This window comes from Melanaphis sacchari, unplaced genomic scaffold (genome assembly GCF_002803265.2).
Source record: "Melanaphis sacchari strain LSU unplaced genomic scaffold, SCAv2.0 Contig43_pilon_pilon, whole genome shotgun sequence".
Classification (NCBI taxonomy): Eukaryota; Metazoa; Arthropoda; class Insecta; order Hemiptera; family Aphididae; genus Melanaphis; species Melanaphis sacchari.
This window is the reverse complement of record NW_020271284.1, coordinates 3,672,565-3,688,910: the sequence shown is the minus strand read 5'-3', so window position 1 is coordinate 3,688,910 and position 16,346 is coordinate 3,672,565. Positions and strand designations below refer to the sequence as shown.

Genomic DNA, 16,346 nt, shown 5'->3' with positions numbered 1-16,346 from the left:
ATAAATAATAATATACAATGTTATTAAAAATATAACGATTAATGATATACCAATTAAGTGATATCTAATATAAGTATGTCTTATAGAAAAATAATCGCCATCGTTGTCTTCGTGTTCATTTAATGACCATAAAGTTTTCGTGTTCAAGTTAATAGCCATAATTGAATTTTTTATGACGAAAATGGCTTAAAAATCGTCAGTATTTATGTCATAGTTTGACGGTATAAAAAGATCTAAGTTTCTATAATAGTTAATATGTATGTAAATAATTATTATTTTAGTTCTAACACAGAGAAAAAATATTATAAATAACTTAAATGTCCCTACAGACTACAGCAGTAGACATATATTGTGTCCCGAGGGTATGTGCAGCTTTGACAGTGCGGCTTTCGTGCGTCCCTAGATTTAAATGGACTGATATAATAATAATATGCTTATTTTGTCTAATATAATTATAAACGATTCTGGAATCGATACAGGGGCAGGGGGATAATACAGTCAGTTTATTATCGACAATGACGGTCAAGAAACTATTAAAAATACGTCGTTATTGCTTTAAACGTATTTATTTAAAACCGATTAATTAATCAAAATATATATATTTACTTCATTGTTTATAATTAATTACTTAGTATGACCAAAAAATGCTTATTGTTATTTAATTTAAACTTTGTATGTTTATATACTTACCGAAAAGTGAAAAAAAAATTCCGTAAAAATGAATAATTATTCTAAAAAATCAGTGAAGTTTATTCTCAATTACAGGAGCTTATCATCATGTGATAGCTGCATATTTTGTATGATAAATTTTATTAAAATCTGATTCTTATTTAAATCATTATTATTTAATAATAAAAAAAAAAACAATACTGTTATTGATTATGCTGGTCATTATATTGATGATCGACAATATTTGACGAATACAATACGTGATAAATTATCACTGTTAATATTATGCGATCGTTATATATAAGGATCAAGTATAATATTAAAAAGGACGATTCACCAAGCATACTCATTACTCACCCCCTTTTTCTTCAATTAGGCAATTACTTAAAATTTGATTTTTGGAATTGGCAATTTGAAATTTTAATAAGTAGTTCATATTAATTTATTAAAATTTATTATTTTTTTTTAAATAGTCCAAGTGTAGTAAACACAAAAAGTATGTCTTTTTTAAATTTTTGTAAAACAATTTTTTAAAATTTTAATAATATTATCCTTAACGTAAATATTTTAATAATTGGGAAAATATTCGATCAAATTTTCAATTAGTTATATCAAAATTCTCAAAAAAAATAAAATATATCTTCGAAATCATTTTTATTTTAAAAAGTTTGTATAAATATTAAACACGAGATATTGTCAATCAGCACAAAAAATTGCAAAAATTTGAAAATACAATTCTTAATTACAGTCTTTATTTTAAAATTCTTAAAATCAATATATCAGTTGCGAAACCAGGATTTATTCAAGGGGGAGGGGGGTCCAAAAAAATTACTTATTTACTGTTTTTCTGTTCTTTTCCTTAAATAACACATACATTTTATTGCTTAATAAGCAAAATTATATTATTTAATATACATATTTTTAAAACTTTTAAATTTACATTTACAATGTATTTCAATTAATAATTATTATTATGCCAGTTAAATTATGGTATAGTCATTAGACATTAGTCTTAATATTGATTTTGTTTGTACATCGAATTCGACGTGCTGTAATTAACTAAATACCAAATCTAATAATCAATCTAACCAATAAAATTTGATGAAAACTTCAGGATAACTTTAAAAAATAAAAATAAATACCATGACATAAGCCCTAGTGGGGGAGGGGTGGGGGGGGGGGGGGTCCCGAACCCGGGGTCCGCCCACCTGGATTCGTCACACTGCAATTTATCCTCGATTTAATGTGCCGTACGATCGGTGTCGTTATTCGGACGATACCGATTGCATATTATAATAATATAATAATATGTATGCGTTTATACATAACTGCGTGCGTGCGCGTGTTTTATCATCATAATAATTAAAACGAGACGTCCGCGACGATATTTTACGAGTATTTCTACATAACATTAATTAATAATAGTACGAATAATTCGGTAATAATCGTAAGAGAGGTGACTGCTGCAGTGAAGCGTCGGCGGCGGTGCCGGTGTCCGCGGCAGCAGGCGGCGTGTGGCGGGCGGCGGCGGCGGCGGTGACGTGGGCGGGTGCTGCGGTGCCTGTCCGCGGTATCACGCCGAAGGGACCGCCGTGCACCACGCCCACCGAGACGCGCGCGCGGCCTTTCGACGTCCGCCGAAGCGGAGGGACCGAGCGGTGTGCCACACACGCTTCCTTATCAGTCCTGACGACAACGGGATCCTGGATCGCCGACGTCGCTCGCCGTACCCACATACGCCAAACTACACACCGATCGGTCTCCGCTCGTCAGCGTCACAGTCGCCCGCTGCAACGGCGTTCACCCAACGCGTCCGACACGACCGTCAATCCGATACCTATAATATTATTTATTTTTTTCCGTTCGCGTATTAAATCTCGTAAGCGCCCCCCCCCCTTCCCGTCGATATCGTCGCCGTATCCTTTATCCGGTATACGGGAGCCGCCGGTGAGTCCTTCGCGCGATCGCTCCGAGGAAAAAATTTTCTTCGAAAATATCCTTTCTAGTCTGTTATCGCGTCACCGGCAACGACGTCCCCCGCTCCGTACCTACCGGTGCCGGTTCACTACTACAGCGCGACGGGAAAACGATCCATCAAAAATTAAACCGTTTTTGAACAAGGGTAAGTCGTTTGTTTACGTATAATGTAATATTTTCCCGCGCTATTATTCTCATCTAGCGCAGTGCTTTCGCAAATCATGCAAATTCCGTTCGACCGATTTTTCTGTTGACGACGAAAGACACTGATTCAAATTATTGTATACAAAGCACTACTCGTACGTATATTATAAATATCTACGCGCAGGAAATTCATTCGCCGTTTTATACCGGCGATCCTCAAGTAACGCACGTACGAATTTTTATGTATTACAAAATATGGTTAATGGTTATGTGGATTTTTATTGTTGACGGTTTGAAATAAAAACTTACTAAAATTTGTACGTTGCAAATATATTACAAATATAGATATATTTTAATACACATTCATTTCGGCGATTGTAGATATCAGACGACAAAATTTAAAATAATTTAGGCGTGTTACGAACTAAGCATATAGTTTTAAAATTTGCCTTTATAAAATTAAAAATAAATAAAAGACATACATTTATGATGTAAATCATCATGTATAAATAAGTAATACTTTATATTCAATAATGTTAAATGATGTATTCAATTTTAAAACAACAACGTGATGGATTAATTGTATTTTATTACTTAAAGTAGTTTAGCGTTAATAAAATAATAATTAATTTCACATTTAGTCTAATGAAACAATTAAAAAAATAAAAACATCATTCATCATATCACTATATATTAATATATATATGTATCAACGTATTATTTCTATTTATAACAGTAATTATATATAGATATCAAGTTTAAGAAAACATTTATTGTAATAATCAAGTCAATTTATTTATAATATATCGTATTAGAATATTCGTGTTTTAACTATAGACGTCATCTATATAATAGTCTTCACGTTTAAATGCAACACATATATAAATTGACATTTGTTTAATTAACACATTACATTCAATTAAGCAGTAATGAACGTAAAGACGCATTAAATGTGTTTTAAATTATTAAGATTCTCTGATAATAAAAGTTACTTTTTATTCGTAAAATGTTCATATTATACGATAATTTAATTTAATAGATGAAGCTTTTAATAGGCATTACTGGTATTAGGTGATTTATTTAATTGGTATTCAAGACTTTATTATCTTGTTAAACTCAATGAATATCCTAAAGTAATTTCATAACATTTTGCTGAAATTTGGTTTAAACTTATTTCGTTACATTTTAATATAATTTTAAACTCGACATCGGTCACGTGCATTGAAAAAGTCGTTTTACAAATATTAAATATTTCAGTAAACCTTTACAAAAATTTCTAAATATTCTTTTATGTGTTGTAAACTTGTAAATTAACTTTACAATTTACATATATTTTATTTGCGTAATTAAGACGTTTTTACCTATTTAAAGATTGAAAAATTAATTTTAAACAGGTTTTTGTTATTTTTGTTGATACAATATTATATTATTTTTTTTAAAGCATCTATAACATTTGTAATTTAACTACAGTAATAAGATGAAAGTGAAAATTTCACTTTAATTATTTTACATTAATTTTCTTATCATATAATTTACCTATTCCATAGTTTGAACTTACTGAAAAATTGAATTTTTTAAATAGTTATACATCTATATATACCTAATTATGTAATGTAATATTTATGATATTATGTTATCACAATGTATCAAAACTGTTAACTATAATAATAGTTTTAAATTCTTATATAATTATATAGATACAAGTTTGATATAAAATTATTATAATTTCATTAATAATGTATATAATTTACGAGGCAATTAAAAAACATTTTAGATTTTTATGAGAAACGTTATAGACTAGTACCTATTGTAATTCTTATGTAATGATCTTATGTAGACATAATTTTCTTGCTATGTGTGATTCATTACATATGAAAGATTAACATGAAAAACGTATTATTCTTAAATGGTATATTTATTTGTATAAAGTACTAACACTTATAAAATACGAATACGTTAACAATTCGATAGTATAGCTATTTAATTTGGTACCACATAATCTTATTATAATAACAACGCATGTATATAATATAATACCGTCGAAACTAGCTGAATCGATTCATAATATTAATACGTAGGTGTTTTATGTTTTATTTCGATGGTTGCAAAAAAAGAAAAAAACGTGATCGGAGTACGAATTAAATCTGTAGAAGCTGTTGAAATCATCGCACAAAACAAAACGTTATATAATACAATCATTGCAGTAGTCACCCATGCCATACGTAGGTCTCTATACCTATGTGCAATATGAATAAAAAAAGGCATTTCGATAAAATAATCAACACTATATAATAATACGCTGAATGTTTTGCTTATAAACATATATATATATATTATATTATTAAATAAAATATGACGCGCCTTTGTTAGTATCCGGTGCAAAAGTTACAATCAAATACAAATCGATTCCTTCGTTTGAAAATCAAACATTATTGTACATTTACTACTGGTACTTAAATATATATATATATAGACTTACAGGAAACGGTCATCGGATGAACGGGTGACGACAATAATAATTCACCTATAGAATCCGATCAGACTTTTTATATACATACATAATACGCACACAGCGTGAGACGTACCTGTACAGCATTAACGAACGATGGGGCTTGAGACTTGTGCACAACGATCACGTACTCGGTAGTTCCTCGGTATAACAAGCGTTGCGACAAAAATCGTGTCGGATATTCTGATGTACCTATATTATATTAGATACCTACACGCCAAAACCGTTATTACACTATAAATACTTATATAGTTACATGTGCGTGCTATTATGCTGCCTTCGTCCTATGCACTGTATATTGTTTGTATATAAACCTAAGGAATAAAAGTCTCAGTAAAAAAAAGTGAATCATAATAATAGTAATTAATTAACTATTGTAATAATAATATAATACAATAATAAACTTATTAAATGGGAAACATTTATATTTGTATGTAAGTTCGTTGTATAAAAAGTAACAGTATACAAAATACAGCCAAAAACTTGTAAAATTAAATTAAAACAATTTAACCACACTTTTTTCTTATATAATGATTTATAGATGAACAATTTAATGTACCTATACTGATTTTATCCACTTGTATTTTTAAATATATATTTTCTAAACTTTTTTTTTACGTTACGAGTTTATCCTAGCTTTTTTTTAGCTTCCCGAATCATCTACCGCATTTAAAACCAATTTTATATGGAAATTGTAGAGTGTATAATAAAATATAAATATAGAATCAAACGAGATGTGGGTTATGATAATGTTTTAGATACCTATGACAGATGTACATCATGAACAGGTATTTTACATTAAACACACCTATCCATATCTATTAAATAATTTATAAAATAATAATAATAATAATAATAATGAAATATAAATAGTACAACCTATAACAATTGAATAAATACTTCATTATTTTTTTTTCCGAAACTTCTTTTCCCAAAAACATTATAATATGCAGAGCATCTCTGGAATATATGAGTATATGACATATATAAACATAATTCTAGTATAAAACTACTAAAATATTGTCTAATCCACTAGACTTCTTACACCTCTGCCTACCAGCTACATATTTTACATGTATATTATACATCGTAGTACAATATGGTCGGTCTGGCGAACGAGCGTGTTTAAAATAATGTCTCTTTTGCTAACAGTTCCACAGCCTCTAAATGGAACTGATTTATTGCGTAAGTGCCGTAAGTGAAAAGCAGGAGGGATGAGACCTTTTTGATATTTATAAACATCATACTATTGACATCGACTGTCATAATATAATATTTCAATAACGTCGATTATTATCATTCGTATTCGATAACATTATAGGATGCAGCACGATACATTATTGGTACTTACTTAAATTTTATTTATTTTTATTGACGTTTTTCTCACTGTAAAACTAGGACGAACCATTGTTTCTCGCTGTCAAAAATTATAACTTATAAATGTTATTGATACATTTTTTTTTACGTTGTATTTTATCAACTGTCTAATCATTCATTAAAATATGAATGTGCACTGTCCGATGTAAACCCGACAAAACGCATGTGATTTTATGATGAAACTGCCCAATATTATTATATTTATTCTTTATCCAAATAAATTTTAACAAAAATATAACTTGCAGATGTGTATAAACTCGTATCAGGAGATGAATTAAAATCATAGTTTTTCTGTAAAAAAAAATGATCAAATAATGTGTTTATTACTTTGTTTTGTAAAAATATAATATATGAAAAAGTGAGGTTAATAATGATAATGACAATAACTTATATTAATGTTGTATTGCAAGTAAGAATGAGTAATTACTTAATGAAACTAACCCGCGATATTATTAATCGATAAATTGCATTCCTTCAAGATAGTCCATCTTGATTAATGTGAAAAATATTAAATATTATATCTATAGAATATTTTGTACCATATGTCTTGTTATTCATTTTCTTTTCCGTTAGAATTTTAAAACTCTACTCTATCTACTTAAATAATTGAGTTATAAACACCATGTAGATTGTTGTAATATATATTTAGATCATTGCATTATTTATGTAATTGTTTAATAGCGGACAGTGGTTATAAACACGGTTTCTAATGAACCCACAATCAAATGATAAATAGGTATGATGGTCACCAATTAAACAATTCATTTATTAATTGGATAAGTTAATATAAAAAATGTTAAGATGTGAATTTTATGAACCGAGTGAGTAAGTGTTTACAATCAATGGATTTTAGGTTTTTCCGGTAACTTTATTGTGTTAGTTAATTAGTTATAACTTATAAGTATAATGTTTAGATGAACGAAAAAAGTAGCAAGGGGTATCCCGAAAAATTTGACCCAATATTCCGTTCTTTTAAACTTTAAATACCTACTAATAACTTAATTAGCTATATAAATAGTATACTCGTTCAAAATTTGATTACTAAGACGTGCCAATAAGTACTCTGAAAAATATTCAGCTTAGAAATAAGAAATAAATAATGTACATTATCACTAAAAGTAAGTAAAAACTTTAAAGATGATAATGCTAAAATTAAATACAATTATGTAAAAATAATATTTTTACAAAAGTCGAAATTTTGAAATGTGTGTGGATCACCTTATAGAATGTAAATGGATGTATCTGTATAATTCGTTTAAATGTGAAAAGTGTGTGGATTTAGTGAGTACGGTTCTGATACGCTGTACGCGTGTAGGAAGCACCAGTTGATTATTGTGCAATTGCACGTTCTAACATCTGCGAAATAGATGTCTTTTAATTAATTTAACGAAGTCGGTGTAGGCTATGTGTGTACTAATTTAAATGGGCAATAACAACGGGAGGACGGTATGTATAGTGTGTACCCTTTTAATTTCAATTAGGCCCTGGTCGGCTTAAGTATTATAACTTATGGGCGAGTGGTGGTCGCGGGGAGGGTAAAAGCAGAGTTTAGAGGGGAAGGCGTATTGTATTCGTATAATAATTGTAATATACGGGTGATGGGTTCCTATTAGGTTCCATATATTACAAATAATAATTAACACTAGCCCTGTACGTCGGTTAATTAGTGCATAAGGGAAACGATAACAGACTTATAAATTGGCTAAATTAATTTAAATGGATCCGTCCTAATTAAGCGAAAAACAAATCGACACGCACGTCTAAGTTATATTGGAATTTGATTTAATGTAGCGACGAAGGACGACGGGCAAGTAGGACGGCCGCTTATGCTGTTACTGTTGTGTTATGTTGTTGCAAAAATCATATTTGCAAACACATAAAAAGCGGTTCACCTAAATATAATATGTTTATTTTTTTATTCGACCGAAACCGGTTGTGTATTGACGACTAAACAACGTTTTGCAGTAATCATTAAAAAATATGATATAAAAAACAATTTCAATAATTGTTTGCGACAAATTAAATTAATAATTTAAGTAATTTACATGTAATGTGCAATGATCTCCGAGAACAAAATATAAAAATTAACCTACTTAATTAGCGCAATGTCAACTTTAAGTTGCAGTAAATTTTTAAATGCGAGAACAAAACGAATTATTACTACAGCATAATAATGTACTATTACTATTTGTCTACGTATACGTAGTAGATTGTAGATGTGGTTAACCGATATTCAATTTATTTCAATCAGCATTGTGTGTTACGATATGAGTATAAAAAACAAATATCATATTAGTACTTATTAACATAGCTATGTGCAATGAGCCTACTATATTAGTTATGAGACGATTGAAATAAATTATAGAAATAGAAATATATTACACTATTTTTTTTAAAAATTTTGTAATGCAATTATATTTTTAAACAAATACTTCAGGAACAACAATTTTCTTAAATATTTACTTCTATTTGTAAGAAAATGTCCTATAAAAACATATTTCATGAATTGTTTTTTATATTTTATTTAGACAACTATACTTAACATAATATCGCTATAACTAAATCGATTATAATTAAGAGAACACGCGAATTTGTTGTCTATATTATAGTGTTTTGCACACAAAAAATTTAAAATATGCGTTCTATATTCTTAATATCATTTTGTTATTTTTGATATTAAAGTAATTGTACATACGTGATACGTATAATCAAACTTCAAGACAATAGCAATATCAGTACAGTTTTTAGGTAGAATTTTTTCGATATTTTAATTTTAAAGCAAGATATTAATTTTTTTACATATCATCATTTTAATATTTACTTATAACTAGTTTCAACATAAGTATATTATATTAAGCGCTTAACAGAATTTAAGATAAAGGCAATAAATCGGCGTTAGTAAGCGTCTTCTGGATAATGTTCTTACCTTGAACTTTTATAATTGGACAGTTCGCTTAAATATTAAAGCTAACAAAGTAACAACACAAAATCGGTTCTAATGAATACAAGTTTGCTTTATTGTATGACTTGATTGTAAGACACAGATAACATATACGGGTTCTCTTAATCATATTCGTTGTCTGATAATTATATCATAGTGTTATAGTCGATTCTATAAGCTGAATTTAAATTGTTTTTGTATTATCGCGGGTATCAACTATATAATAAAGATACCGCGTAATATTTATTTATTTAATATAAGAATAATTATTTTATACAATATCACGTTATACATTTATACAATGCGTCTAGTGTTAAAAAAAACGGCGGTTAACAAATAATTAAAAAAAGCATTGTTTTCAAATTTTGCAGGAGCAGCTGGCGGAATGTTCTGCTATCATTGCCCAGCGCCCCCATTACACCCTACACCATCGACACGGATACCATCAATCGACTATCCGTTTTCATCGTCACATCCATGTAAGTATTAATCTAACTGTAGCGTATATGCAGCATTATATTAATTGTAATTGAATAATTATTAAAAAAAAAAAAAAAAAAAAAATGAATAAACGGAACTTACTGTATTTATCTCAGGTTTAAAACCTAATTTCTACATAGTAATCCGATAAAATAGGCAAGACGAATTTTTATTGCATATACACATATTTTTAAATTTTATTTATTATACCATACGTGTGAACAAGAAATAAACTAGTGTAAAACAAACAAAATATTTTTATAATATATAATGCAATTTAACGCCAATAAATGTTGTATTGAATCAAAGTGCATTACTTCAATGTTTTTGATCAAGCTCCTATTTTTAAATTTAGATACATTGTTATTTTTGTTTTTTGTTTACTATATCTATATACCTACCTAAATTATTTTTCCGAGTTTACTCTTAATAATTATTAATGGTACCTATCTTCAGTTTATTTTTAATTGTGTTTATTATACGATCCTATATCATACGGCGATGGTGAATTTACTACATTAAAATAGCGGTATTAAATCAAGGTTTAACAATGTAATAATATTGTACTGCAAACTTCAATATAATCTTTTTGCTTCTAAAAATTACACTACCGACACGACCGCATAACCCGGTAATTTAATTCCGGAAATGAAAATTTTTCCATGAATAATGAGTCGGGATTATCCTCCATTACCGGGGTCCCTATGTATGTTGCAATAATAATAATGAGGCTTAATTCTTTGTTTTGAAAGTTTTCTGCGGGGGCTCAAAGATCTACAACATGGTTAAAAATTTAAGTTTCAATTTCCGAAAGCTTGTTTTTACGGTGTTTGAATTTCCGTAAAAGTTTCGCGGTATTGTCAGTTACGGGTTTTTGTATGCGAATAAAAGATGGAAAAATAAAAGCTATATTGATAAATTTTTATATTACATGCACCCGGTTCCCAGGAAGAGTTCACAACGTCGTGACTAGTAATGTTATAATTCGGTTTAAGCCGATTTCCACGGAGAAAACGGGTGGTTTTAAAGCCGATTTGTTTGTTCTTAAAAACAGAACTCCCATTTTACAAAAAAAAAAAAAAGATCCCAAAAACATATAGTGCTTTTTAAAATAATATCAAAATGCCTCGCGTACGATTAAAAAAAAAAAAAAAGTAATAATAATAAATATAAATAAAATAAAACCACCGTAACCCGATAGTGTATGTTCAAGAGTTATTATATTTCTTTCGTCCCTGGGGTCGACAAGGCCGGTTACTGGTAGTGCATAATGGACCACAGTGCTGGGTAATTGGCGCCCATCTGTCTGACGGCCTAACAATTTGTATTTAAGCACTGGCCCGTCCGATTCGATTGGTATTTTTGGTGTTCTGACGTAGTGTAACGTGATTAATCAATGATATACGCGTTGAGGTCATATCTGGGGAGGGGATTTTTTTCTACTGGGGAACAAATACATAGATGGAGTATGTATATAGAATGTGAAAAATAAGATTACGTACATCACTGTTCACAGAGTGTTTATGTAGTTACAGAAGGGTCAGAAATTAGAGACCTTCTGCACACTTTGATCGAAACCTTAGCTAAATATTAATGGGTAATTCAATGTTTACATTGCACCCATTCAAAGAGATAAGAGTATATCAAACGTACTTGTTACATTAGTTATAAAACGTTTGTGCACTAAAAAAATAGTGAAAAATTAAATTTATATTTAAAAGTAAATTATGAAAACCCGAGTATCTATGAATTATAAAATATATATTAACTATTGAGTAACACATCTTTATGATTAGAATTTTAGAAATATCAGCTTAGATATAATTAAAATATATTTTATAATTTATATTATACTTATTAAAAGGTTATAATTATTCATTAAAAAAAAATATATATATATATATATAACTCTTTTATCTATCGATTTTTGCCTTAATCATATTTATTAGATATAATCGTATTAGTAATAATAATCATAAAATGTAATTATAATAACTATTGTGTTAGATTGTTAGAACCATAAAGTACCTATTAATAATGATAAACTTTTAAATTGTAATTTTCAAAATGTTGTATTAACCTGATCAGTTATCATTATTAATTTCACGGAAGCATAGTTATATTTGATTATCCTATAGAATTTAGTTTATACGCAAGCGCCTTATTGGTAATTCCAATGTTTAGGTATTATATATCCACCACTTTACCGAAAAACCATTATGGCTTATTACGCCGGTGCCAGACCGAGCTGTGTATGAATATTTCAAAGGCGTAGCTAACGAAAATTTCCATAATGCAATCCTGAAGGAAACCCGCTGTACCCTCCTCCTCCCAGGTACTCTTGTACCGTAATTAGGTTCATTCCTCCTTAATTAAATTCCGGATAGAATCCGTCCCGAAGCCCCTCGGGACTTCTCGGTCCTGTTCGGCGTCTTGTTCCATGATTCACTTAGGAGTTAAACGTTGTTAGGCGACGATAGCTTTTACTGGGATACTATCATCTCAACCCCTTTTGCAATTCCTCTTCCCTAACCCACCTACTCTAGTTTTGTCTGGGCGGGACGGACCTTTAACTACGTTTTCAGTTTTACACCATCAGTCACGTACATTATAAGTAAGGGAGAGTAGGTAGGTTCATTGATTTACTACCTAACTAATGTTTTCACGATCCCTTGATATTTATAAATTACAAATAGTAAATTATATCCGGTCATTCGCTTCCATTTTATTTATAAAAAATATTGAAGTTTAATTTTATTTGAAAATAATAAAAAAATGTTTTTTTTTATCTGTAGGTAATTAAATTATCTGAGTAAAATTAAACATTTATTTCATTAACACTAAATTTTGAAAAAATTTCAATACTAATATAATATGTCTATAGATTTTTCTACACTTACCTAATACTTTTTAAAATTTTCCGATCACTAAAAATAAACTTCTTAAATTTTAATGAATACGTATTACATTTTTGTTTAAAAAAAATTCATCAAATTGATCAATTTTTCAATTACAAACCTTAAGCAGTTTTACACTTAATTACTTGGTTTATTTTATATCAAGACATATTTATTAATAATATTATATTAATCTTAATTTACATTCATGTTAATAATATAATATGCTATAATTGATTAAAGTACATGAATCTTGTTCTATTTTAGATACTAGTTATTCGTATCATCCTGCAATTCACGATGATTCATTTGTTAGACGTAAACAAAGAAGGAATCGAACTACATTTACGCTACAGCAGGTACGTCGTATGTTTATGCTTACATTTTTTATTATCTTTAATATTTTTTTATACTGTAGGTACTCTAAAAATAATTATATTGTACTGTTATAATATATAATAATATGATGTATTCATAGTTTATTATAAAGTAACAATACTATTTATAAATGGAAATGTTTATTATTTATAGTTCTAAACACTAATATTTATTAATCAGTAGATATTTAGCAGATATACAGCTAGAGATAATATTTGATAAGCATGTACACTTCCCATAACACAATACAATAATTTATAATACAATTTATCCATATAAAATAATAATAATATTGGATATAATAAATCTCAAATATAATCTATTTGTATGAAAAATAATTCAAAAATTTTAACAGTTATTGTCTTATTTGATATGATAGACATTATAAACTATTAATTAAATTTTTCAGTTTAAAAACTAAAGACTCATTTTTGTTTCATTTTAAATGAAAACTAAACAAATGCAATATTACAAAATAAATAATTGTTATGATTTAATTTCAAAATTGAAGTACCTAGTTGTATTAACAATAAACAAAAAGATAATATTATCTTAGTATTTAGTTTAATAACCACGAGGGAATTATGTTTTCTTATGGTAACGCACATACCAATAACATTTTTATAATTTCGAATGAACTTTGAAAAAATGACAACACATTTAAAAACTTTTTTTTGATAAAACTTGTAAGTTAGAATATTTAAACATTTATTAAGTTATATTACAAACGTTACTATGTCTTATAATCAATTATAAAAATAAACTTTTTTTTTATTGTTATTATTTTAGCTCGAAGAACTGGAAACGGCATTCGCGCAGACTCACTACCCTGATGTATTTACTAGAGAAGATTTAGCAGCTAAAATTCAATTAACCGAAGCTCGTGTTCAGGTAAATTGAAAAACATACTTAATATAACACGTAGTTTTATGGTACACATTATTGTATAATGAATATTTCTACAAAATTCATAAATATTAGAACTGATGAAACAACGCTTTTTAAATGAATATAATATCTACGAGATAGGCATTATATAGGAACATAAACAAAATTATTTTGATTCTAGGAAATCGTATCATCATGCATATTATCTATAGGTAATCCATATAAATTTCAATTATCTTGCCGATGTAACATTTTATGCCTTTATGGATTTGTGGTATTTAATTCGATACGAAAGCAAATACCTCATCGTTTATCTCTTTATTTTTACGTAAACATTGCAAACGACGCCGCCATAATAAGCAAGACGGTTTGGTTGCTATGGTAACGCGTCAGCTTTGGCCGCCATTGAATACACTTAAGGGGTTAACTTAATAAAATCACTGATGTAATAAATAATATGATGAACTTTTAAACCTTTATTTTTATATTTTTATATAATTATAATTTGCGGGAGAGTGTACATCAACCTATGCTGAAGGCTAAAAACTCCGCTCTCTCGATTAAATAATATACTCTTTTTCGTTATAAACGCGTTGGGCACGTCTGCTACAAATGATCGAAGAATAACTCAATTATTGAGCTAATCGTATTTGAACTTTGATACCTACTATAGATCTAAAATAAAAACAAAAGCAAGGTTGTCTCGACAAGTATTATATAAATGTAAGGTAATTCCAACACAAAAATAAATTAAGTATTGAACGATAGTAAATTCATAAATTAGATCAAATTAACTAGTTAGACTTCAATGTTTAATTAATTATAAGAGTATGACTAACTACTCAATTCATGTGTTTCATTTTAACGTTCCTCACATTATACATTTATGTTATTAAATTATCTGTTTGTTTTATTGAGCCTGAATCCAAATTAGTGTTTGGCGTCTGGACTTACCTACTTAAGACAATTTTAGAATAAAAAAAAAAAAAAAAATAGTTATTATTGAAATTTTTATGTTGTCATCTGTTATTTAAACTATAAACATTATTATTATAATTCATGCCATTCAAATCAACTACGTATACTGTGTAATTAATTATAATGCTACGGTTTAAAAACAGAAAATGGAACTTTTAAAAACATTCCAATCCTTAAGTCATAAATTTCAAAAGGTAAAAATGCAATTAAAACACAAAAAGTTAGGTATATTTCATTATTTTTTATATGATATATGAGTATTTATTCGTGGTATCACTTCAAAAATTAAGTTAAAAGACAATTAAATTTTAATGTTTAATCAATAATTAGAAAAATATAACGAACTACTCAATTTATGTGTTTAATATTCTAAACGTTAAACATTTATGATATGATCTTTTTCTGATTGTTTATTGTACTTTGATTCTAATTGGTGTTTAAACTTAAGAAAAGATTACATAAAATAAAAAAATAGGGATTGTAGAAGTATTTTATTTTCATCTGTCATTGTTACAGATATATTGATTTTAAACTGTTTATGTTATTATAATCTATTTAATTTAATTTAAGCTTCCTTATACCGCATATTTATTTATGGCTAGAACCTAAGAGCAGAAAATTTAATTTAAAAACATCAATCCTTGAGTTGTATTCCTAAAGCAAGATTTAATTAAAACAAATCTCTAAATATGCCTGAATAATAATAATAATAATAAATGCATGCTACGCAAAAGCGCTATTTTCCCTCATTAATTATTTAAGCAGAGATTTTCATCTTTGTCTTGCAAAAATATAATTGTCAAAAAACACTTTTTTCTACTGACCCTGAACCTAACACAACCAGTAATTGAAGGCATTGTTTTGACGTCTGGTAGGTCGACGGTCGTCAATAGTGTTGGACACTCCATCACAGACCCCTGTCTCAGTGTAACACAAAATAATTATACACTATAATACCGTTAGGCTTCCTGCTGTCAAGTGTTCTAAAAGAAGCTTTCTATTGTTGTTGTTACATTTTCTTTTCTTTTTAATAAGGCTTTTATATAAGTAAGTCATGTTTTATTATACAATTAAATTTATATCTTCATTTCAGTTTTATCAACCAAGT

General features: G+C 28.3%; 1 protein-coding gene across 1 annotated transcript in view; it reads left to right on the top strand.

Annotated features, from left to right (window-relative positions):
• Positions 1-2,347: 2,347 nt before the first annotated feature.
• LOC112597779 (homeobox protein ceh-37) overlaps positions 2,348-16,346 on the top strand; it is a 40,335-nt gene continuing 26,336 nt past the window's right edge. The window contains exons 1-4 of the mRNA XM_025343989.1: positions 2,348-2,791; positions 9,989-10,096; positions 13,262-13,353; positions 14,162-14,263. Coding sequence (XP_025199774.1) covers positions 10,003-10,096; positions 13,262-13,353; positions 14,162-14,263 — 288 coding nt within the window. The 5' untranslated portion in view covers positions 2,348-2,791; positions 9,989-10,002. The remainder of the gene's footprint in view (positions 2,792-9,988; positions 10,097-13,261; positions 13,354-14,161; positions 14,264-16,346) is intronic.